The sequence below is a fragment of the Apis laboriosa genome, unplaced genomic scaffold (assembly GCF_014066325.1).
Source record: "Apis laboriosa isolate Shangri-la unplaced genomic scaffold, ASM1406632v1 scaffold204_cov149, whole genome shotgun sequence".
NCBI classification, from domain to species: Eukaryota; Metazoa; Arthropoda; class Insecta; order Hymenoptera; family Apidae; genus Apis; species Apis laboriosa.
Genome location: NW_025222299.1, coordinates 188,342 through 214,706, shown reverse-complemented (window position 1 = coordinate 214,706; position 26,365 = coordinate 188,342). Strand labels below are relative to the sequence as shown.

General features: G+C 36.4%; 1 protein-coding gene and 2 long non-coding RNA genes across 7 annotated transcripts; 1 reads left to right on the top strand and 2 right to left on the bottom strand.

Annotated features, from left to right (window-relative positions):
* Positions 1-1,241: 1,241 nt before the first annotated feature.
* On the bottom strand, positions 1,242-4,363 carry LOC122712640. 4 transcript variants are annotated; one of them, XR_006346373.1, is made up of 5 exons: positions 4,138-4,363; positions 2,784-2,894; positions 2,646-2,701; positions 2,352-2,441; positions 1,242-2,170 (listed from the first exon to the last, which is right to left on the bottom strand). It is a non-coding gene; the product is annotated as an uncharacterized LOC122712640 (long non-coding RNA). The 4 variants fall into 4 exon arrangements; XR_006346371.1 differs by having other exon boundaries at positions 1,242-1,517; positions 2,036-2,170; positions 2,352-2,894; XR_006346372.1 differs by having other exon boundaries at positions 2,646-2,894.
* Positions 4,364-5,987: 1,624 nt separating this feature from the next.
* Positions 5,988-6,963, top strand: LOC122712684. The gene is made up of 3 exons (XR_006346389.1): positions 5,988-6,121; positions 6,434-6,558; positions 6,762-6,963. It is a non-coding gene; the product is annotated as an uncharacterized LOC122712684 (long non-coding RNA).
* A 6,968-nt stretch (positions 6,964-13,931) lies between these two features.
* LOC122712645 (probable ATP-dependent RNA helicase CG8611) lies at positions 13,932-26,120 on the bottom strand. Of its 2 annotated transcripts, XM_043932444.1 has the most exons (9): positions 25,954-26,120; positions 25,081-25,890; positions 24,694-24,960; positions 24,396-24,616; positions 23,681-24,317; positions 23,357-23,587; positions 20,723-21,065; positions 17,182-17,383; positions 13,932-14,779 (listed from the first exon to the last, which is right to left on the bottom strand). In XM_043932444.1, exons 1-9 carry the CDS (start codon positions 26,011-26,013, stop codon positions 14,635-14,637), a joined length of 2,916 nt encoding a protein of 971 aa, XP_043788379.1. In that variant the 5' UTR covers positions 26,014-26,120; the 3' UTR covers positions 13,932-14,634. The 2 variants fall into 2 exon arrangements, with proteins under 2 accessions (XP_043788379.1, XP_043788380.1); XM_043932445.1 differs by lacking the exons at positions 13,932-14,779; positions 17,182-17,383; positions 20,723-21,065 and adding an exon at positions 21,072-21,810.
* Between the last annotated feature and the right edge of the window lie 245 nt (positions 26,121-26,365).

The following is a 26,365-nucleotide window of genomic DNA, read 5'->3' as shown; positions in this document are numbered from 1 at the left end:
ATTCAAATTAACGATCATCCATCGAATCGATATCAAGAAGAAGAAAGAGGATCGCAAGAAACCTATGTGAAATAGAAAAAAAGGGTAAGTATATGCTGTTTAACACATTCAATGCGGATAACATGAATATATACCTCATGGGAATTTTCTATTCTACATATAGAGATCCTGTCACCAGTATGTACAACAATTCTGGATTTCATTGTATTTTTCACCATTTTATAACAAATATCAGAGACTTGCACGATTGTGGATATCATATTGAAAACGTTATAAGAGATAGTTAATCTAGCTTAATGTGATCTGAAGAAAAAAACAATTATAAAAAAAAATTAAAAGAGAAATATTAGATAATTTCATGTAAAATAAACTGTATAAAAATAAATATTAAATATAAACTTACAAACAAAAAAATAATGCAATAAACCTTTGAGAAAAATGAGTTAATAAAACTATGTTAAATACTACCAAGGAGAAAATGGAAGGAAATGCAGAGAAGATAGTTGGTAGGTAAGTAAATTGCCATAACTTCGATGCAGGCAATCAGTTTTCCATCATGACTCTATTACTGGCCGATCTAATTAATGCCTCAGAATTTTTCTTATCGAAAGCGGATGATTCCGTGGAGAGTGTAGGGTTAAGACATCGGTCGATCGATCTTTCCATGCGCCGGTGAAAACAAATGAGCTTCGGACAGGCCGAGGTTCGAAGCGGTCCTTTTGAGGCCCTTTTGATGCCCGGCAGCTCTTGGGTCAGGCTGCGCCATTCACGGTAGCCGTTCGGTCTCCTCTGACCCCCGACACTTTTCTTATTTCTCTTTTACCCTTTTTTACATCATCCAGCCGACCATCGCCTCATTCCCTACTGGAACACCGTAATGAACCTAGCGGAATGGACAATGGTCCTGCTACGTCCTGATGCCTCTCGCCACCAGAAAGGTTAATAACGATCCTCTGCGATCATTAGTAATTACCCTTTCCCGCTTCTCGCCAAATTTTCGCTCTAACTCTCTTCTTTTTTTTTTTTTTTTTTTTTAACTCTCACGATTAATTTTCACTCACATTAAAGATATGCAAAACTTCTGTCGATTTTGTAGCATTTTTTTAAATTAATAGTCATAATATCTAATTAATAATCTATTTAAATAAAAATAGAAAAATTAAATAGCTAATAATTAAGAAAAATCAACAGATTTTTTTGCATTATATTATTTTAGAGAAAAACGTTTACTTATACAACTATTTTTTTTATTGCTCGTTGATTTATATAAATATATTTTAATGATTTACTGCATGATTCATGGAATTTTTATAATTCATACATGCACGAGTCGGAAATCGTCGGAGCAATTTGCAAGTCGGTGCAATTAGCATCGCGAAGATTCATTAAGTACATCTCGTTTGAGCAACCAACTTTTAAAATGTTGCTTTAAAGCGATACAATTAAAATCGCGGTTGTGGCCGATTGCGGCGTAAACAAAAAAGAGAAGAGCAGCAAATTACGACAATAGCTTTTGCCTGGAACACACATACAAGTATTGTCGATGTAATATTGATTAATTACAATGTAGAGAGTGTCGGCTTGTCAGGCAGACAGACACCTTCGGCGATTGTCCGCGATCATCAAGGCTTCCATTAACAACAAAGGATCGTAGCATGTGTGTACGTGGTGGTCCTTGCCTTTGAAATTTTATGACTCCCAAAAATAAAATCATACTCTGTCAAATTTCTGGCTTATACTTTCATAAGTGTTGCAAATAGAAACATCTGTGGGTGTAGTCTAACAGCTGAGGATAGTCTTTTCCGGATAACGAGATTTTTATTCGTTTCGGAGCAGATGTAAAGGTTGTGTTAAAAAAGAAAAAAAATTTCGATAATGATAGTAAGGATTATACGACCTGCAAGCGTACTGTTGTTAGGACTATTTGGCCTTAAATCTTCTTTTAAAAGGATAATAGAAAAGTTATCGACGTCGTTACAATAGAGGAGGGTGTCTGTAATTAATAGCCTTTTCAACCACTGACATTTCAACCTACTTTATTGATGTCGAATACGAAGTAAAACTGTTGCTTTCATCGATAGTATTTTCATTTCTATTATCTTGTTGTTTCTTTTTTTAAGAAGCTTTTTATTTTTCGATAAATAAATAATTTGAAAATTTTAGAATATACCTATAAAATTGAAGAAAATGAATCGTAAATAATTATATGAATTCTTTGTTTAAATATAATCTTAATCTAATTTTTTTTATTAAAGAATTACATTACTTTAATATTTGAATTTATTTGATAAATGATAAATATATTTTTAAAATATGTACGAAAAATAAGTTAATATATTTGCAATTATTACCTTATTCATTGTTCAATACTTATTCTGAATGTTCCTCAAATAATCAATTCTTCAAATTATTTCCTCAATTATTCACCTCGCCTCAAATTCCTTTAATTGACAAATGAAAAACATAATCATCAATTGAAATAAGTTTTATATATATGTATAATTTATTTGAAATTATTTTACGTAATTATTTTTAAATTAGTACTTAAAATAAATTTCACTTAGCTCTGATTGATATGACGAAGCTAATTATTGATGCATATTTTTAAGAACCAAACAGTTCATGAACGAAAACATTACAAATACCTCTTAAAATCAGAAGATGGAAAGTTCTTTTTCCTTTAACCCTCTTCTTTTTGACCCTAAAGGGTAATTAATTAAGTTTGACTTACCGCATGAATTACAGGGAGTCGAAGTCAATTAATTAATTGTAATTTAGCCTACCCTTGCGAATCGTGCTCTAAGGGGATTTTGTCACCTTTTAAAAGCTGTTACGAAGACTCCGCACTTTCAGGAACATAATGAATATCCTTTCAAAGCAACCGTCCTTCGACCCTGTAATCGATTTATATTGTGTCAGAGAAAAATCTGATTCTAATAAATGTATATTTTAATATATAAAAAAAAAATAATGTTTTATAAAAAACATAATATAATAAATTATATTATCAAACTTAATAATAATTCTATTTTATATAAAATATTATAAATACGTAACCTATAATGGATTATATATGAAATAATTTTTTTATTAGTGAAATATCATTTCGAGAGGATGAATCATCTAATCACTTCAATTATCAATATTATTTTCGTTTTTTAAATATAATTTTGAGATAGGAAAAAAGAGCATAATTTTAAATAATAAGATACTCAAGACTCTATTATTTAATTGTAAAAAATATTTCGAGGCGAAATTATATATAATTGTATAAAACACAAAAAATAAAATAAAAATTTGAAACTTTAATTTACACGTTCGATTTTACACGTTCAAAAGATTTTCTTATTGAAAAATTTATGCACGCAAATTTTCATTAAAATCAAATTTTTCAAGATGGATGAATATTTCCTTATAAGATAATGTATGAAAATTTTTGTGACTGACCGTATAATACTTTATATTTAAACTGAAAAATCTTTGCTTTTGCAAATAGTAAACCACGAAAAGGATACGAAGACCGATAGACGGGGGTAGTTAGAGAATAAGCGGGAATAAAAGAAACCCAGCAAGAGTAATGCCTAGGGAAGCAGTTAAATTCGTTGCATGTGTGCCCTCAAGAGATTTCTACTCGCCTCTATACCCTTTGTTCTCGCGTTAGGTAAGCTTTTGTTTCGGTTATACGACCGAGGACACCGCAGGCCCAGTCCAATAAAACGAAAAACAGATCCCTTTACAATGCCGTGCATTTGCATAATTTCGCGTAATCTCCGCCATTTTCGCTCTTCGCGAATCTCTTCGCTCTTTTGCTCTGAAGGAAAGAGCTAAATTAATTTACGAGTGCAGTTACTTGTCTCGACTAATGCATTCAAATCTATAACACGAATTTTTCCCGCCAATTGAATGGATTTCTGAAAAACCTTTCAAATTTTTCATAGAAACGAGTAAAATTTTCTAAAGAGAACAAAATCTATTGTAATATAAAAACTTTGGCAAAGCACTCGATGATAGTAAACGTTAAAAGTTGCATAGAAAAAATGAATAGTGAAGAGAAAGTGGAATTATTATATACTTCTTTTATCATAGATTCAGATTGAAATATTTAACATCCATCGAAATGTTTTTAACGTAACATACCTTATTGAACAATCATGTTGGATTAATCTATCTGAATAATCAAAAATAATCAAAACTGTCCATATTGTCTATCGCCATAATTGTTATTGGCAAAAAAGAAATATGGATTTCGGATAAGTTTCACAGGTTGGTAAGACAACGAATAATAAAGGAGAATGGAACTTGCAAGCGAGATGAATTCGAATGATTAAGAACGATTGGATTGTAGGTGCTCGGTTCAATTATGAGCAAGACACGCCATTCCCTCGTTATATCGTGCCAACACTAGACTACAATGACCGAAGACGCTGAGCACACCGGCGTGGACGCAGAGGCGCGAACTTTTAATACGTGTGAACGCTCCTTTATTAGTAGCGTGACCAATCAGCGCTGACGCTATTAATCAAACGTCTAACATCGTTCTGTGTACGCCGTATACACACCCTACCGAGTAATACACGAACCGTTCTTCTTACAATTACTTACGTATGTATATCTACGAAGTTTCGCAAATTTCGTGTCCATATTTTCACGAATCAATCGAATTTTTTAATACGTAGTGATATCGGCGATAAAATCTCGATTATCAGAACGATCGATTATTGGAATGTCGATTAAAGAAAAATTCGATTATAAAAGTAGAAATTTGACTTAATGTTCGATTATCCGAATTTTTTGATAGTAATAACATCGACGATGAAATCTCGATTATCAAAACGATCGACTATTTGAACGTCGATTAAAGAAAAATTCGACTATGAAACTAGAAATTTAACGGAAATACTGTATTTAAAAGGTAAAGAATATTCTCCTAAGATTTATGCCTTTTCATAGTTTCCTATACTTCTTTTTATCTTTTTTACTATTCTTCGTTTATTGTGTTTATATATGTTTCTGAATTATTACTAAAATCTATAGGTTAGATTTTTTATTGGTGACATTTTCTATACATATCGTAATTTTGACGAAACAAAAATGTGTTTTATCAAAGAAGATGTGTCATTATTTTTTATTAAATCGAAATTAATTCTGTGCTTTAGTTTTAAAGCACAGTTTTAAAGTTAGTATTTATATAAGCAAAAATCATACAACTTTTATTTTTAAGATATTAGTCATTACTTTCGATGTTTCGATCTATTCTATATCATCTTTCAAACAAATTTCAATTTACGTAAAATTAATTATATTTCTTAAATTTCATTTTTCATTTTGAATTTAAGATAAGATAGAATTGATTAATTATGAGAACTACGAGTTAATTTGTAAATTCAATATTATCAATTACGATTCCACTTGTGAATGTGAAAGAATAACGTGCAAAGTGATGTGAACATTGAAATCAAGAAAGGAATCTCTTTTACTTTATCGTTCATTTAATCTAAATACGAATCTTTCCTATGAATTAATTACGGAAACATTTCCGGCGTAGTGAAAGCGGAAGTAGCGTGTAAAAGAAAGTCTAATCAGTATAATATATGTAACGAACAATTCCATACGTAATTTTTTTCGACGGATATCTGAACTAAGTCATTATGGACATTTCTTTCTCTTTTTAATTAAAATGATTTACGATATCCAATTAGGATAAATATCAAACGGTATCTTGTGATAAGTTCCAACAATTTTAATTCGTTAGATAAAAGAATCCAACTATTTTTTTTCTTTTTTGTCAAAATCCAATTCCATATACTGTTCGTATCCAAGTCGATTAATTAATCAAGTGTTTTCGCGGCGTGACACGTTCCTACCTGAGATTCTCTCGTATATCTCGTTTGTGTTTCCGTAATTAACGCGTTGAATTGTTCCATATGATGCGACACGGAAGTTGGGATGCGTGTTAGTGCGATCGTAACACGGCAGTCCCATGACTCGATCATATGCAAATCCAAATGCAATCTGGCAGAGTCGGTGACAACGAGTAACGGTCGAGAAACCTTAGGTGATCCGAGGCGATCGAATTTCGAAATCGACACGACTGCATCGCATAATGGCCATACAGTTACAGGTGTGTCCAAATGATTGTTTCAGCTTTTTATTGCTTCTGTCTCCGAGATACAACCGCGAATATACGTTGAATTAACTTCGAGACGGAAGTTATATCGATGAGATATCGTTCTTACAATATAATATTCGCAAGTGAATCGAATAACTTTTGAATTTTGGTCGTATCGGTTTTATTACGTTATTAAAAATGAGAGATAAATTAAAATAATGAGAAAGGAAACTTGGAAGTATTTCTATCATTTTGTCTCATTACAATTGTGATAAAGTTGCAACGTTCAATTGATTATATATATATATATGTTCGCGTGTCTAGTTTGAAAAGAAGCAGAGACAAGTCACGTAAGAACTGAGGAGAGGAAAAAAAAAAACGACAAATGTAGGAAGCGGAAAATTCAACGCTATTTCACTTGCTGCGAGATATATAACTCAGATTATACGGTAAGTTAACAATCTTATTTTTCGTAACGATGATTTATAATATCTCGACAATTATTTCTAACATAATATCATATCAATTAAAGATATAAAAAAAATTAAAGAAGTATGTTTAAATAAAAAAAAAAGAAGTAAGTACTTTTTTAATGAATTTAACAAATTAATAAATCTTTATAATTTTTAATTTTAATTTATGTTTTAATTAGAATGCAGAGATTCTTCGATGTGCTATAAATTGCACTTAAATGTATTACGACTACGAAAAGGCAAATTCTGTTCCAAAAACACTGGCGAATATCTACTTACTAATCTGATCATCGTGTCTGTTAAGTTGTTTTTGATACTCCGAATTACCACTTTATTGCGGCAATCTAAGATATTCGTTACTTGGAGGAAGTTCGCGTGTTAATATCAAGATCCAGAATATACGTATGTATAAAAATGAAACAATTAAAAAAAATATTTATAAGAGCAGCAATTCCGCACCATTATTCGTCAATTTTTAAAACTTACTCATTCTCTTTAATTAGATGAACAACAGTATGTCATACGAGTGACAATAAAATCCTCGACACGTTCGAAATTTGTAAAAGGATGAGCGAGAGGAGGAAGAACAAATTCATTAGATTCATCGATAATTGCAAGGGAAATATCTTCGGGAACTTCCCACGATAGAATCTTTAATGCAGCCACTTTCTTACCGAATAATTTAACAAGCTGAAGCACCTTTAATCACGAAGTTTTTCCCCTTTCTCCGCCTTTCTTCCACCTTTCCGCAATAATTTCCCTCTTTCAAACGAGCAACGATGGAGGAGAGTGGGGGAAGATAGCGAAAAAAGGTGGAAGAGAACACAGTAGTTGTTTAAAAGAGGTTCAAAGCGACTGACGAACAAATTACCGGGAAGTTTACCAATCCCGCACGCTTCTGCCCTTCCTCCCACTCTCTCCTTCTCTATCTCTCTCTCTCTCTATCTCTTCTCGAACCCACCCTTCCTCACCTTCGTTGTACTCGCCTTTTTTATATATTAATCCCACCGCAACGACGCGCTGATAATCTTGGAAAGGGCTGTTTTAAATTGGCTCCTTTGACGCGATACGCCGCGCGATGAGTTTCATATCGGAATAATTTTCGAGTATCCTTCCCCATCCTCCTCCTCTTCCACTCATCGCTTCCTTTTTCCTTCTTTTTTCAAACTGCCGTTTTTACCACGAGCCGTCCACCAGCACCATCATCGATTCGCTAAACGTCATACTGTTGATCGCTGCTCCTTCCAATTATATGCCATTCGAATTCTTTCACAAATACGATATTGTGTTAATCCTTTTACGATTTTGTCGACCATCATCCATTCGTTATACGTCACATTGTTAATCTTTTGGTACCAAGAAACAAGGAATAAGTGAAAAATCCGTTTGATATTTTACAATTAATTTATAGGAATAATAATAATTCTAAAGAAATCATATCATTCTTATAAAAAAGGTGCTAAATATCTTGGCACTAGTTCTGAATCGCTATTTCTAATTTAATGTTATCTAAATTGTTTTACAAATTCAATTTAATTAATTAATCCTTAAGATTCGTCTTTTTTTTTATAATTTCGTAGTTTCCTCTTTTTCTCTTTTTCTGATAAGAAATGAAAATATTTTTGTTACTTCAATTCGAATTTTTAAATTACAGGCCAATTCAGTTTCGAGAGTGATTTGTCATTGTTCATCAGCGTGTCTCGTTCGCAAGACATTAATCACTGCTGAGAAGGGATTGCAAAGTTAAAGCGCAACATTGATGCATCCGTGGAACAAAAGAAAAAGGCGTAGTTGAACGGCATGATGAATCCACCGGTAGCCAATTAAGTCCCAGGAGTGTCGTTAAACTACTACTCGTTAACGCTAAAATGTCGCTCAGCGAATATATGTAGGATGGTTTAAAACGAGGAAACGGACGTGAAAAATGACAATTAACGTGCAGCATGAGGAAACTAGCAAAAGTACGACGAAATATGTTACATAAAATTTCGCAAAACATATCTACGTTTGCGACAGTAGAGTTTCTAACGATTTCGTTGCCGCTCGAGCCGTGTGAAAGGTTTGAAAAAATATATATATATATACATATGTATAAACGATGAAACGAATCATCGTCACGCTGATACTACATAAATTTCATTCGTCATTTTATCAAAACTTTTTCAAAGCGTGTGGATATCGTTATTATTATTATTCGCATCACTTAACTAGAATAATTGAAAATGAGGAAACGGACGTGATAAACGACAATTATAATGGTAACAACACGGCATCAGGAAACTGTCGAGATTCGTGCAATAATGAAATTATTATATAAAACTACTCGAACCGTGTATTCGTGACGATGAAAATACTATCATGATTCGAATATTCGCTCACAATTTTGTTATCCACACTATATTTGCTGTTTTCGTTTTATTTTCTTCCCTTAATTGATCCGTATAATTACAGATCGCTATCGGGCGCAAAAGGGACACCAAGCGTACGAGGAGAATGGCAATCGCAAAGCGTAAATAAGCGTTCATACACGTATGAATTATAATTTCAATTTGGTATATTACACGGGACGAGAAGTTGTTCCAGGAAACGGTAACTTATAATTTTCTCAGATCTTGATCGTGAAATTAAGGCCATCGTTACGTGGAGAGGCTACACATAGACAGGCATAAATACCAAAGATCGCGTCTAATCAGCGCATTGTTTTCCAGAGCGCTCCATAGTTCAACAACGAGAGCTAAATGTGCAGAAGCCTTTTTAATCCGCGCTTAAACAGTCGGCCTGTTCTTCGGCGAGAAAAGAAAGTCAGCTCCACGACTTCTTCTGATGAAGGCGGATATTTAAAATGCGAGGAAATGAAATTGCCTAGATGAACTCTCGTGAGCGCACCCGCGCGCGCGCTCGTTTGAGAACCGGGAAGATGGTAAAATAAAGTAATTGTTGCTATTACCGGGCGACCGTTTCTTGGTGTTGGTAAATTGCACGGTATACGTGCATATACATTATGTATAACGCTGTGCAGGTGTAAGCGTGCACCGGGGATTCTCTCTCTTTACCACGAGGCTTGTGAGAATCCGGGCAATTACGTTGCTCCGCTCGCTACGGAATATCTGGCTTGTTTATAACGAATTAATTTAGATGTCTTAATTGCCATCGGTTAATTGTTGTGGAACACGGAGCGCGCTATGGTATCGCGGTGTGGATCGTCGCTCTTCAAAGACACCCGGAATTCATGAAATGGGATTGCATTGCTTTCACCACACTCTTCCGCTCTTACCGACCGTTCATTAAACTCCTCCTACGTGAGTCACTTTCCGTCCAAATATTTTTTAATTGGTTATAACAGTATTTCTCGAATCTTTATTTCTTTTCTTTTTCTTCAATTTACAGATTTTTACGCTACAAAGCGCTTGCTAATGAAACATTCAGAGATTTTTATTTGTAAATCCATTATTCGACGTACGTATTCGACCTGCATCGCTTGATGATGCAATTGTTTTAATCATTTTAAAACTACGGATCCACGGTATGCGGTAAAAGATTAAAGGAGCGGGATATCTTTAATAGTCAACAAGGTATATTAAATTTGGTAAATTCCTTGGTCATTAGCCAGTCGAGGAAATGATAAAACGAAATGCGTACGCGTCGGCGATTACAAACCTGCATTATTCTCGCTTTCCTCCTGGGAAAGTTAAGGCATCGAGCGTGTTAATTATAATGAACGTTAAGTAACCGGTGTATACGGGGCGCTATTATCGTTTGTACCGAGGCAACAAAATCGCGCAGTCCTGCATCACATCGGGGAAAGCAGTTTACAGCTTGTTACTTATCGCGATGAAGTGCACTAATGCGGTAATGCACGAGAAATCCTATCGACCGGCAAATCTACCATGAATTGAGCATAACGATGCTCGAAACGATACAATGCAACATCGTATAACAATTTTTTTTTTTCGCAATTTTTCGCTTATACGATTTTTCGCGGTTACACGCTTCCTGTTTTTTTTTTCTTTTTTCTTTTTTTTTTTTTTTTTTTTCATTCCAATAGCAATCGAATAGCAACCACGACGGAATCATTTCTATAATTTGCGCACGATGGTGAAACGTGATATCGTAATACGATAAAATATACACCGCGTGTCATAAATATGAAACAGGCCAATAAATTTCAATTCTCATGTGTTGTTAATATGTTTACGCCGAGCCAAGTACAACACGTGTGAATACATATCGAAAAATGATATTTCTTCTTTGAAGGGAGTTGCTTATATCAGTCACATAACTCATTAATCTCGTTTCGAAAGAATCTTTAAGTATATAGAGAAAAGATAGTAGAATATAAAATTAACTACGTGTTAATGAGAAAATATATTGAAAATTAGTGGAGAGTATTTAAAAAAAAAAAAAAAAAAAAAGATAATGAAATTAATCTAGAATAAATGTGAAATGTCTTTATACGTAAATAATAATCCGTCTATAATAATTATTTTTTACTCGTATATTATAAGAAATACAAATGTATAAAATTTCTATAACATATATCAATCATTTTAAATTCCAATTCTAAAATTTTCAATGTAGATGTTGAAGATTGTAGAGAGTGTGCATAGAGAATTATGAATAACCAAATAGTAGTTCAGTTTAACCCAATATATTATACACGTTCAACTTAAATAATGGCGTTGTACATAAATACACGAGAAAATAACGAGAGAAAGAGTAGCAACCGTGCAACCATTGCCTGATCCTGGCAATGGTTATTTTACACGACACGGTAGATGTTCGTGTAAAATGTTAATCCTGCTCGATTGTGACGCATTTTCGAGCGGATTTCACCTGCCGATCTCGAAGGAAAAACAGTTCGCCCGTCTTCCTGCCCGCGATGAAAGAATTCTCTCTTCATTGTGTCGAGGCGAGAGAGTGCATCACATCGCCGGCACAAATCATGTTACACGTGAAACTTAATTGCACCGTTATCGGAATAATTAGAGCAACAATTATACATCCTCGCGTCGGTTGAATTATTAAATGTATCGTTCGAGTAACAACGAATAAAATTCTCTCATGTTTTTTACCTTCCAATTGCCGATGAAAGGACTCGATATCTTTCGATGGTCGCGATAACAACCCGCTTATTACACTCGGGGGGAGGGGAGGGGGGAAAAAATATGGTACACGAGAGAACATCATCGAACCCGTAATCCAAACATCGACGATCATCTCCGCGATATATTATCCTTAATTCCAACCGTGAAATCAGAAAATACACCGTAAATAGTTTTATCAATTACTCGCGTGAGGCGTGTGACGTCGTATAGATATCCTCTGTGAAATAAAATCTTTCGCGAATAATGCGAAAATAACGTGCGGGACGCATCGAATAATCTAACAAACAAGTTGTTGAACTTTTGTTGAAAACTTTTAATCAAAGTTAAACCACTCTTGAAATAAATTCCTTCAGTAAATTATGAATTATTGTAATCGTGTAATATATATATATATATACATAATTCTTGCCAATTCTGTTGGACGACGAAGCAGTAGTAAAAGACAACGACTGGCGAAGATGAACTGGCGGGTTGCGGTGTAAACGATTCGAAAAAATCGTTAACCGGCCGGAAATCGGTAATCGTCCGGAATAATCGGTTCCTTTTATATCTGCTTAGGTTTTTTCAGTGGCCCATTAGTCGCGGACACGCATTTTTCTACGTAAAAAAAAAAAAAGAAAGAGAGAAAAAAAAAAGAACGAAACACGAGGGTGGATACGCGGTTGGTCCCCAATGTACAGTCGATTCTCTTCTTTTCTTTCTTGTTTTTTTTTTCTTTTTTTTTTTTTAAATTTTTTTTTTCCACAGTTCCCTCCTCCCTTTTCTGTCATATTAATCAGACTCAAGCTGCGCATATCCTCCGGTAATGAGAATTACACCCTTTCTTGGGCTTTTTATTCGTTCGAAGCAATCTACGATTACTTCTTCGTCCACGAAACCCATTCGACGAATGAACGAACGGGATATCCTAATCGTACGGTTCATTATGAGCGTGTGCACGCTCGCGATGACTATGACTGATGCTAAGCCACGACGAATTGCGATGCACATTACGAATAAATATCGCACTCTTTGCCCCGTCCCTCGTCTAATGTGGCCGCTTCGAAGATTGCCACTTGGGTGGGTTTCGAAAATGCATCGGGACCGAGGGACATTACGTTTAATTAAATTTCACCGTGTCATGCGACGCTTACTGTTCTTTTCGCGATGAAAAACGCTTCGTTCGACACGCGGGCAAATCGTTAAGGCAAATGAATCTGCTCCAAGGAGAGCACACCAAGGAGAGAGTCTTGAGATCATTTAAATTAAAATCATTTTGATTTTAATAAAATATAGAGTCATCTCGTGGAATCTGTATTACAATTTAAAGATTCGTATTCTTTTTTTTTTTTATGATTAAAATTTGCTTTAAAAAAATCTGAAAAAATTATTTACAATAGTTGACCGAAGTTTATAATGTGCCCGAATTTTTTTTTTTTTCAGAAATTTTGTTTACTCTTAAACAGAGAAAAGATACGAAGAAAATTAGATAATTAATTTTTTTTTTCTTCAATCGAAACACAAAATTAAAAATTACCTGTGATTCGTCATAAATTTTGTTTTTCAAGGACACGTTTCAACCCCCCCTCTTCAATATCGTGTCAACTTTGCTACGCTGAATCGAGCGATATATTCGTCGAAATGGTGGGATCGGGACGATCAATCGAAGGGGTTGACCTAATTAATGGAAAGTGGAAATCTATCGGAGAAAATGGTGATTCCGAGCGAAGCCGACAGGAGAGGCGATTTCGAGTTCGCCATCTATCTTCCGACACGTTGGTAGCGAAGAAAGAAGGCATAATTAAATTAAATTAAGCCGAGGCTGAGCTCTCTCGGCCTCTACCCCTTCTCCTCCTTCCTCAACGTTCTTTCCCCTCCTCGGTGTCCTACCAGCGGCGATAGCCGACGCCGCCTTTATTTGCAAGCAATTTGCGCTCGCGGATCGTGGTGCAAAAAATCTGAAAATAATGCTGCCGTATTAATCATATCCCTCCGCCCTTATTCCCTCCCCTTCCCCCCTGCCTCTGACTCCTGCCTTTTATTCCAACTCCTCGTCCGCGTACCGACATACTTACGCCTCGTCCTCGCATATTTACGACCAAAAAACTTCACATCCGCGCGAGCTGGTAACGCGATTTAGTGCGCCGTTTGGTACGCTCCGCGATTCTCTGATACTGAACTGTAAGGAGGGTATTTCGTTGAAATTATTTAATTACTTCATTTGGGAAGTGGCAAAAGGAAGCAAAAGAATATTAAGCACTTGCATATTTCCTGCGTTTGGACGTTTATTATTCTTTTTTTCCTTTTTTTGAAAAAATATTCGTATATTTTGTATTCTACGTGTATGCAGAGTTTTTTATGTTATTATAGGAAATTATATCATTCGTTTTCTGCGACAATGATAATTGTATTGTTTGGATGCAAGAGTGTTTCAGATTGTTTTTAAATAAGATACTTAAATTAAATTCTTCTATGTACTTTTTTAAATAGATATACTGTTATTTTGTGAGTCAACTTTAAAACTGGCCAATTTTTCTAAGAAACCGATGATTGTTGTTTGCATAGATTCTTCTTGCATCCAACAGTTATCATCCAGTCACATCTAACTATGATCTTAAACGTGATTTTGAATCGCTACAAGAACATTGCAAATACCACAATGAGCATTTCACTTTTAATATTCGATATTATTGCACATTATACATACTCAACCGATTTTTCTCTATCAACAGCTCGAAACCGGAAATTATGCAATCGTCGCAGCAAACGAACGACGTATCTAGGAAATGGATGTCAAGAACCGAGGCCCATGAATAAGGCAGGCAAGATGGATAAAATGGACGACGGAGTAACTTGGATTTTCGTTTTGCTTAAAGCAAGGGTGGTTTTAAAAGACATTTACACGAGAGATGGGAATCATGGTAATCGCATTCTGTTCACTGGTAATCGAGGCGACAACGCGAGGAGCTCAGGATTTCTTTGGCTTCTTCACCGGCTCGAGGCCGCTGTCGTACTCGGAGGTGTTGAGCATTCTGACTCTCTTCAGCAACCCCATCTTCGCCTCTTCGTCACCTTGACGATTCTGCCTCTTCTTTGCCGGCTCCCCGTCGGGTCTGAAAACGCAGAGACGGTCCTTGATCATCGCATTAGGGCTAACCCGCAATTTTCGGTAATTCGACGTAAACGACATGTGGCGAGGACAGAGCGAGGTAATCGAAAATCGACAAAAAAGCGGACTCGCATTAAAACATCGGGAATACGCCATCACACGGCTCCTGCCGGGATGCCGGGGAATTTTTGGGGCCAACTGCCGTGCCGAATTCCACGTTCGTCACTATGTTTTTCCTCGCCGATCCGTATTATGCGGCTAAAATCTTAGGGGGCCAAGAGAAGGTAGATCAAAGGTAAAAGGAAGATCCTCTTTCCGTCCCATCTCTAAAATCTACAATCTACCGTTTGTGCAACAACCGTTCTCTTCGATCGACTTTTTTTTTAATTCTCTCCAACGTCCCCTCTTCCTCCTAAGAATATTCATCCCCCCGATTTATTACTCCATTTCAAACAATTGTGAACTTTGTATAATCCATCGGTTTCAAGCTTTTTCTCTTCGAAGTGATCAAGTATTTTTCGAGAAATATAACTTTTCCAAGTGTTATAAGGATCTATTAGGCAGATGATCTAATATCTGATTGAGATAAAGATGAACTTGTTATCCAATTTAAAAAAAAAAATGACTCGGGCGAATTGCGAATGCGACCTCGTCTCAAAGATGAGACGTAGGAAAGATGGTGTTTGGACGTGTCCACGGATGCCACTGCCATGGGGCAATGGATGGATATACGTAGAGAAACGCAGACAGGGATATAAGGGTAATCGCACCCACAGAGGCGTACACCATGGGTCTCTCGATCCATTGGACCGTCAGCTCGGTTCCCGCCTTTCACCCATTAAAACGAACTTGTTCTCTCTCTACGGGTGGAGGGCACCCGTTGGTTACCCGTTGTGTGCATCGAAAGCACGCCCATTCAAATCGCATTAAACAAGTTAGTGCTTAATGTCCGCCCCGAAGAAAGTGGTGCGGACCTTCCACAGGGCGAAAGTATTTCAGGATGTATAAATAAATGGATCGGATGTTCTCCCTCCAATTTTAATAAATCGAACAGCTTCCAACTTCTCGCGTTACTTACTTTTCAATTAATTGAAACGAATGGATGTAAACGCTACAGGTAATTATATGGGGAAAAGCAATATGATTATAAATCATATGAATTAGAGATTAGAAAGACGAAGGCTTTAAGTGATAATAAATAATGAATTTCAATTTCGATTTCAGGATTAAAAATAAAAGATACGATAAAAACGGACGGAAGATTAATTTGAAACGTGCAATATGAAAATGGGAAGGAACGTATAAAGCGATGTAAAGAGATTTTAAAAAAAGAAATAAAAAATAAAAAGAGAAACGGTGTTAACACCTGACAGAAAAGAAAGGGCCGAGTCAGGAAACTGCAACGTGCGTCACCATGGGTGACCACGCGAGGTGCATACACGCATACCGGAAAAAATAGAGATCTCGATGAGACGAGAGGGTTGACAGGGAGGAGGACAGGGGAAACATAAATAGCAGGAGCAGAAAAGCAGGGAGTGACATAGCCGGTGAGAGTTTTTCGCGAGAAGGCGAAATGAAATGAAAGGAAGAGGGATAAAGAGGGGCGGTGAGCGGTGAAAGAGAAGGAGAGGGAGAGAGAGAGAGAGAGAGAGAGACATAGACTCGTGCTCGTCCGTCGTGGTTTCCGTAAATGGCGCAGCCAGGGCCGGAAGTAGCGGTCGCATCAGTCTGTTTAATAGCCGTATTGTATAATTATGAACAATGGAGAGATAGAGCGAGGGACGGCGAATCAAGAGAGAGAGAGAGAGAGAGAGAGAGAGAGAAAGATAGAGAGAAACCTGGAGAAGGGCAGAAGCCAGCCGAATGCCATGTGAAATGCATACCCCGGGGAGATAGACGCCGAGGACGTTGGTTGGAGAGAACGAGAGGCGGCCGACGACAGATAGAGAGGAACGAGGGGAAGGTGGGAGAGAGATGGTGAACAAGAGAGGATGAGCACGACGAGAGCCGTATGGCTTATGGTTGCCAGCCACCGTACACCATGTCCGCCAGCCGTTCGTCGTACATGACGAATGACACAAAGCGACAGTTTTGACGTATCTAACCTCTCTAGGAACCACGAGCTGTCCACTCGCTACGTTTGCGTGTACTATCTGTTAACACACGTGGTTGCGTTTGTTAGTTATTGCGGTGGGAGGGAGGGAGAGGGAGAGATCGGGCCGCACCGCAGTTAACACGCCAAGCCACGCATGAATCCGTCATTAATACTGCTGGCGAGCCAGCTCCGTGATTCTCCGTGATTCTCCTCCGCTCTCGAACATCTGCCCATCCAGTTTTCTCTCCTTCATATATATATATATATATATATCGAAGCAACAATTGCTCGAGATCGCGAGATCAACTTACTTCCCGCTCGTCAACCTGTTGTTGTGCTGCCGCTTCGAGCATTCTTTTTCCCGGAGTTTCTTCCCTATTCCACCGATTCGTTGGGGAGTCTCCCTGAGTGCGAAGCTTTTGGCGTAGTGGCCCAAGTGGAGGTCCCTTCGATTGAAAATCTGCCGCATGTCGCGAGGGTAGCTCGAGTAGAAACGTATCCACGACGTGTACGCTGAAAAGTAACGGGAGTATATCTTATTATTAGCTTATTGATTCATTTCGAAAATTTAAATGTGTACAAAAGTGTGCACAGAAACGTGTAAAAAAGACAAGGAGGAGAGATATCCAAAATATAATATCTGTTATATTTAAAAAAAATAAAGGGATTTAAATTCCATTTCTTTAACTGTCTTTATAAGAATTGCAATTGTATGAGCATCCGAGATTATCGACCAGGAAGAGCTGTCAACCTATAAAAAAAATACATCGAACACGATATAAGGAAACAGAACAAATATTAACGATAAATAATTATAATAAACAAAATATCATTTCAATAAGTTATAAATACGCATTGATGCGAGGTTAAACTTACAAAGCAAAGAGGGATCGTACGTTATAACGAAATCGATCATCGATCAATGCGTGGCAAGTGATGAGAAGAGAAAAAAATCTCGAGAAATATTGCGAAAAGGTTTTGAGAAAAATTCGACCCGCGTGTAAATGAGGCCACGTGTAACTCAAACGTAATCATTGGCCGCGTGTAACGCGCCCTTATTAATCGAGCTTCCATTAAGTTCCACGTGGGGGGAGGGAGGAGGAGGGGAAGAAGGGGCCACGACGGTGCAGGATTCTATGGGGTGTGCGGGCCACGGTGAGCTATTAAGAGGCATTAACGGGGGTCGAGTCAAGTGCTGTGGCTAATAGTCATCCCCTTTATTCCCTCTTAACTTCTCCAGCTTCCGTGCGCGGGTGAGAAACTCGGGGGTTCACCGATCCTGAGAGAACTTGACATGTGCCAGTGTTACTGTCACTCCGTGCGAAAAATCTACCGTGAAGTGGTTCTCTTTTGACGAATCGAGGTATGCTTCCATCCAAGCCCACAAAAGCTACGATTATAATATATTCTATTTTCTTTTTGTTTAAACACTGAGTAATTTTTAATCTTTATTGTGTTATAGCCAAATAGCCTTGTCTCTCTTCCGCATTTTTAATAAAGTAAACTGGAATATAATCAAAAAGTGTATTATACAAGAAAAATGTTACATAGCATTTAATACGTACAGTGCGTTGAGAAATGAAGTGGTTCTCTTTTGAATCGAGGTATGCTTCTATCCAAGCCCACAAAAGCTACGATTATAATATATTCTTTTTCCTTTTTTTTGTTTAAACACTAAGTAATTTTTAACCTTTATTATGTTATAGCCAAATAGCCTTGTCTTTCTTCCACATTTTTAATAAAGTAAACTGGAATATTTCAAAAAGTGTGTTATACAAGGGAAATGTTGCATAGTACGTATATTCTACGATTAAAAATAATTTTGATGATAAAATTGGAAATCTGGATACCAAAGGATACGAGTGAGAATCCTTTCCTTAAATGGAAATTTAATTTAATAAGAAGACATTGCATTCCCAACGAAGATTTCTCCATCGGTAGAAAGCTAAAGTGTCTTCATCTCGATAATTCACATCGTAGACCTTATGCCTTGACATTTTCCGGCTTGATTTCCGTCTGCCTTCTATCCCGGCTCGACGCATAAGAAACTTGCAAAGATCTTTCTCGGTGTCGGCGTTGAAAAGGGAGAAATGTTTTTCTCCATTTAGCACATAAATCACAGGCGGGGGTGGTATCTAGCCGAGAAGGCGGAGGAACGTGGAGGGGGTGCGGTGTGTGCAAGAGTGGGTCGCGTGGGGTGGCATTGTTCCTAAGTGATGTAACTGCGTCTTATTGTATTTGTATCCTGTATCGCATTGTTAAGAGTCTCTCGCCACAAAGCGTAAGTGGTTTTGGCGGAAGCCACATTCAGTGGTTGGATTGTGTCGGCCACCCCCCTCCCTCCATGCGAAAGGCGCGCGCGAGCAAGTATATACACCGGATTCGATCTAACTTATTGCGTATCCGTTGCTTTTCCCGTTTTACTCTAACCAATTTTACGAGAAATTATATATATATATATATATACATGTATAAAAGGATACGACGATGGTTTATTCGTTCGACTTGTAAAATATTATTGTATTAAATTCACGAGATGTGTTTTTACAAGTTTAAAATGTCTGCGAATATTGCGAAGAATACGCGAGTTGAGAGAGAAGATTCTAAACTTTTCTAAAATGTTCGATAAATTGGAATTGTAATCTATTGGGGGAAAAAAAAAAAGTTCGAAGTTACATCGAAAAGGCTATAGGTAAGAATCGGTATGAAGGACGACGACGTACACATACACGAGATAGAATGGATGAATCTCTCTCCGGTTAGTGGTAGTGGTCGAAGACCAGGGGGGTTGTTCCAGTGGATTTGTATTCACTATTGAGGGCTGTTCGGCTCTATTGGGGTGATAATGTTACGAATTAGCAAGATTTCCACTTCCACGCACCCTGGCGTGACCCTACATCGGTCACGAATTAAATTCTAAGGATGATGAAAGGACGGAAAGAAATATCGCTGTAAAACGCTTGATATTTTTCATTGACTAAAATAAACTAGAGACTCGTTTAAAAATTCATTCGATCGATTTGAATTTGTATTCATCTCTCGTTTTCTTCTCTATTTCTTTTTTTCTTTTTTTTATTTGCGGCATTGCAATCCCCCAGCGAAAGTGCAGCGTCGAATTATCAACTACAATTAATCTATCAATCACTCGGGGCACGTAGAGGAACGGTCAAGTGGTTAACTGTGTACCGTCACTCAAATCTGGAGGCGGCTAAGCGCTCAAAAACCGTGGCTAACCTTCGTGTAAAGCCACGCTTGACGTGATACAACTACGAAATTCAAAAACCTCTTAGAAAGATTTATGACCTTTATTTTTTTCGTTTTGGGATCGATCACCTTCGAGAAACGAACGCTATCAACTACGTACGTACGCCTCCAGCACGGCCGAGCCACGCATAGAAGCCAAAAGATCGTAATAAATATTATTCACTTACTTTCCCTCCGACTCGAAATTCTAATGGATTTGTTATTGCGGCAAATAAATTCTTCGGCTTAACGACTCTAATAGAAGTACCGTAGCATGACAAACAAGATGATCCTTCCTCGTTCAGAGAGTATGTAAATATCCAAGTGCCGAATGAAAACCGAGACGGAACGTGTGGGGATTATTTTATATGCGAGTAGGGTGGCCGTTGGAATTGGCTTAGGGTCACCCTTACAGTCACCTCGCTTTCGTTCCGATCCAACTGAATCGAGAGCTACTCCCTCATCCTTTGCCTAAATTTCATGAGCACTTTGCTCGTCTCGTTAAAGTCGAGTCGCGATTCCAAGTCCTTCCATCAAATTTTTACCTTTTCACCTTTATCACGTACAATTTTCTATCATTTTATAATAATTGTAATAATTACACCTTACCTTTGCACGCTCTCTCGCGTAGCTTCGTGTCCTCGAGTATCAAATTTTCGAAATCGTTCTGTAGCGCGATAGCCGCGTTATGAGCGGACGAATGCTTGGACAACGGGCCCATCAGCCTATCCAAAACGTCGTCCATGCTCTCCTGCCTGATTCTGATACGCCTAGACTCGAGCATTCGTACGAATTCAATTTCTGGCGGTGTTAAAAGGATAGCCGCTGAACCGGAAGAACCAGCCCGCGCTGTTCTACCGATTCGATGCACGTAATCCCTGGCCGACGTCGGCCCCGTGTATTGAATCACGCAGTCCACTTTTGGCAAGTCCAATCCTCGTGCCGCGACATCCTGGACAAAAAAGAATACGTACACGTTTCAATGATCCCTCAAAAATTGAATGTCCACGGAGAGAATCTCTCTCTCTCTCTTGAGATAAAGGTAAGTAATTCTTTTTTTCTTTCTTTAAAAAAGAAAAGAATCAATTTGAAAACGCTCTGATAGGGGAGAAATACGTTTACACGATGTCTTGGTGATTCGAATTCAGTTCTCCAATTACTCGGTAATAATATTCGAGGAGGAAAGAGCAAGGACCGAGCAAGATCGCGGCGCGAGATCTGCCGGTACAAATGTCTTACAAACCGTGCCGATTTCTCGTTTTGTACCAAGGTGAATGAGCGCGGCTGGCAGCGGGCGCCCGCTGCGGAACCCCAACGGCGAACGTTTGAGCACGGCCCTGATTTCCTTGCGTTCGGTTAACCAATGATTTACCGAACGGAGCACATCGAGTTTCTGCTTGACGACCCTGGAGACTAATCCTGGACCACCAGTGGGGGGGCGTCGTGGCCCCGAAAATTCTTTCGCGGCACGATACGGATGTGTCTGCCCTCCTCCTTTTCTTTTTATCGAATTAATTCGACGCCAAGCTTAGACGCAAGCTTGGGGTCAGCCGCCGGGGTGAAGGAATACGAAGGAAAGAAATTTCTTCTATCGAGATAAAATAAAATAAAATACCGACCGGACGAACGATTCCCTTTTCCTTTTCTGGGTTTATAATTATCGCAAATACGTCGTCCAAAATAATCCATCTCCTTTTCTAAAAAAAAAGAATAATATGAGAGATTGTTTGGAAATCGTGATAATTGATTAGACCGATTAGAAGTTGGAGGCTTCTAAGGTGAATGAAACTCGTGAGGTGAAATCGAAACGGAAACGCCCACGTAGCTTGGGACGAGACGAGGATCGTGGCTGCCACCGGCGCGATACAACGCAAGGGAAACGCAAGGGACGAGGAGGCGATCGATGGGAGAGATTAAGACAAACGATCGTTTAGGAGAGAGGCCGCGATCGTGGTTACGGAGGATCGAGAACGGATCGTTCGCTCAAAACATCTCACTCGGACCATAGATCACCTCGTGGATCCGGATTCACCACCGCTGAGAGCCGCGGAACATTCCATCCGCGGGGGCTCTCGTGAGTTTTCAACGTGGAAATTAATAATGCTGCCACAGTATCTCCGTTCCAAGTGACGCTGTAAAATGTGGGCGGCTGCCATCGTTGTTCATGCGCTATGGCATTAACGTTTATACCTCTCGAATGTAAAGCGAATCGAAATTCTAACGAATAGGATGATGATCGTGGCAAAACTCCCCACTCCGTGATTTATTCCATCCGTGTGGTTTACGATTCGGTTCGTTCGGAGGAGGGAGGGGGGGAATCTTGATGGCAATTAATCGGTTTTTGTAGAGTCTGACGAAAATGATGAAAGATAATGACAACTTGTTACAACGAGTTACTGTGAGAAATACGTGTGTTGAATCAACGATGAGATCGCCTGGTTAAAAGAAATTAATCCTTAAGCCGTGCACATGTGTAACATTGTTGCGTGTCGTGGATCATGAATTTTAAAATTCGTTCTTCCGGAGTTTCATGATCTCTTCCTTTTTCTTAGCAATGGCTTTAAGTGGTTTTAAATTCATGTTAATCGACAAGGAAGAGAATTATAAAATAAATGATAATGAATTTAATTATTATTACACTTTTAACGATATTTATCGTACGTAAGAATCACCGCTTTCACTGTTAATGATTAAATAATTGTCATGGAATATGCGAAAGTTGATTCGTTATGATCGTGATTAAATTATCGCATAATACCGACAATAAACGGAGAAAAATGATATTCAGTTATTTTTCGAAATAAAATATCTATAAAAAAAAGTATATTTTATTTCAGGCCGATATTTAAAATTACCCAATTACAACATTAATTAATAAGTATTCGTTATTAAAAGTAAAAGACAAACATAACAATTATAATTATACTCGTTACCAAGGCCTCATGTGCGCGCATAATTTTTAACCTCCGGACACAGCGTGGGTCCAGAGATATTAAATTCCGCCCTGAAAGAATAAGCCACGGGGTAATTTACTGCTTGGGGAGTGCCGCCGGTATCCCTAGTTTTTCTTCTATTCTTTCCTCCTTTTTCTCCGTTTATTTGCCACTATTCTATAATAATTTCTACTTTCACGGAATTTTCATTGTTTTCATAAAGCCAAGTATCATTCTTTATTACATATATATATATGAGAAACGATTGAAAATATCTAGATTTGGTTATTTTATATAAAGCATTACTTACCGTACAAAGTAGAACCCCACTTTTCGCCTGTCTAAAAGTTTTGAAAACCTCGATTCGCTCTTTTTGGGTCATGTTACCGTGCAACTTGAAAAATTCCATGACTACCAAAGGATCGGAATCATCGTCATCTTCATCGATGGGTTTCGTTAACACGGATGACAAAATTTCTGTATGATAATCAACCATATCTTGAGTAGCCATAAATATCAATATTTTGTGTTGACCATGGCTCTATTGATAGTATATAAATAATGCTTAAAAATATAGGAAGAGAAAGAGCACACGAATAATTTGATATAAATTTATTAAATATATTAAATTTACCTGACATTTTCCTGTAATATAAGCACTTAAAGTAACCAACCTCAATTTCGGAGGTGTCACGATATAACTTTGATTTACGCTTTGTGGAACTACTAAATCTTCGTTAAGTTCAGTCCCATCGTTATCAGTTGTTTCCAAATTTTCTTTCGCAGCATCAATAAAAACAGGATGATTCATAGCAAGGCCGGCTAATTTTTCAACCGCTTGCGTCAATGTTGCAGAAAGTAAAATTGTTTGTGTTCTTAATTCATCCTCACTATTATTATCATCTTCCATTTTTTTAATTTTATCTTTTAATATACCGGACTCTTTTTTCTCCGTAAGAGCTGCGCAAATTTTTTGTTTATCTGACTTTTTTGATTTAACATAAGGCTCACCTTCGTCGGAATCATCATCGCTGCTGGAATGATATATTTGTTTAACGTCTTCAATTTCATCTTTATATTCTGAATTAATATTCTTCTTCGATTTAACGATTGATTCTTTTTGATCATCATTTTCAGATTCTTCTAAACCATTATTTTCCAAATATTCAACATCTTCGTTTGTGAATTTTTTTATATTTTGACGTAATATTTTCATAGCATCGTATCCCGTATTTTGACTCGGAGTTGATACTTTCAGAGCACTCACTATTCTGAAATTGCATTATAGAAGATTTTTTTTTTTTTTTTTAATCATATTGACAGATTTTTACGACTTTAAGAGAACATACCCTGATATATCTTTTTCATATCCCATATCAAACATTCTATCTGCTTCGTCCAAAACGAAATACTTAATATCGCTTAATTTTAAAGCTGCTGTTCGTTGTATATGATCTAACAATCTACCCGGTGTACCGACTAAAATATTACATCCTTTCCTTAATCTAGCTTTTTCTGCTTTTCTTTTTTCACCTCCTGCTAAATATCCAGGTACAATCCACGTAAATGGCTAAAATAATTTGAATCAAAATGTGATTCAAATCTCTATATATCATTAATAATTATGTAGTGATAAAAAAAACTTACTTTTATTAATTTCAAGAAACATTCATAAGTTTGCAGTGCCAATTCTCTAGTTGGTACAACTATAAGAGCCTTTAACCCACTATTTCTATTTAATTTTGGTCTAATCTTATGCAAACATTCAACTATTGGCAAAGCATAAGCTAGTGTCTTTCCTGAACCAGTTTGAGATCTAACTAAAACATCTTTCCTTGAAAATATCTGAGGTATTGCTTTTTGCTGAACTGTAGTCATTTTAGTAATATGCATATTTTGTTCTAAATTAGATATCTAATAAAATGTTTCATACTTAGTCAAATATATTATATATTATTATATATATTATATATTATTATATATATTATATATTATTATATCAATATATTATACATATATATATAAAATACCAACCATGAAAGGATGAATATTAAGATCAGTAAAAGTTGTTCCTGTAAATATTGGTTCATTTATCGGTTTTACTAATCTTTGTCCAATATTTGGTATTTCTGGATTATGCCCAAATAAGGAAGATATCTTTCCAAAAGATTTATGAGAGAAGTGTGTATTTTTATCATCTTCTATATTATTATCATTGTTGGTTTTGAATTTTTCTATTTGTTTTTTTTTATTTTTCTTATCAAAATTCATTTTTTCTAATGAACTAGAAATTTTTTTAGATTCTTCTTTAGATTCTTTTTGATCTTTTTTTTCACTTTGTTCTTCTTGTATTTTTTTTAATGAATTCAACAAACTAACATCTTCCGATTGTCTTGAAAATATACTAGACAATGTTCTTTTAGAATCTGTATCTATAACCTTTCTTTTTCTTGCCAATATAGTTTTACCATAATTTTCTTTTGTAATCTTAGTAAAAGAAATAATAGGATTATTAGAAATATCATTAATTTTATTAGATGTTTCACTATTATTTTTATATGCTTCTACTTTAGATATTTTCTGTTGTGAATCTTTACGTATATTATTTATTTGTGGTTTAACTTTTAATTCATTTTGTATAACAGAAGATTGACTTTGATTACTTTCCTTCAATTTTTTTGCAACAATTGCTCTTAAAGATTTTTGTTTAATTCTTTTCCTAGTACTTGTTTCTTTAACGGAGACATTTTTTAACGTATTACTTACTTTAACTTTATTTTTTGTTTCCTCAATTTTTTTTTCTCTCATTAAATTAAGAATAGAATCATTTTCTATTCCCATTTTCTATTTAAAAAGTACAATTCCATTAAAATAGATTAACAATATTCTTTTTACGTTTTTACTTACCTCTTTAGCAACAGGTTTTGTAGAAATATTTAAGCAAATATCCATGTCTTGTACAGTCATTTCGAACTATTATTTTTTTAACTCTCACTTTAAAGAACAATATTACGTTAAAAATTAATAGAAAACAAGTACAATATTTAAAATATTTAAAAACACGAGATCTAACCTAAAACCACATGTCAAGCACACACTTGTACTTGATACTACTGTACAGTAAAGACACTACTGAGCATGCGCAAATTATGACGCATGAAACTTCGAGAGTATCTTTATTCGATTTATGATTAATCTTTCATTTAAAATTTGACAAAAATTATTTATAAAGAAATTATAAAATATTATTACTGTATTATTTATATTATATTTATAATTGTATCATTATTAATATATCTAATCGTTATTTTGAAAATGA

Excerpts from the sequence above, each read along its gene's own strand:
- LOC122712645 (XM_043932444.1), bottom strand. The coding sequence starts at position 26,013 with ATGACTGTACAAGACATGGATATTTGCTTAAATATTTCTACAAAACCT. Across the intron at positions 17,384-20,722 it reads ACGCGAGAGAGCGTGCAAAG|CGTACACGTCGTGGATACGT; the intron begins GTAAGGTGTAAT and ends GTTACTTTTCAG. Across the intron at positions 14,780-17,181 it reads AACAGGTTGACGAGCGGGAA|ACCCGACGGGGAGCCGGCAA; the intron begins GTAAGTTGATCT and ends CTGCGTTTTCAG.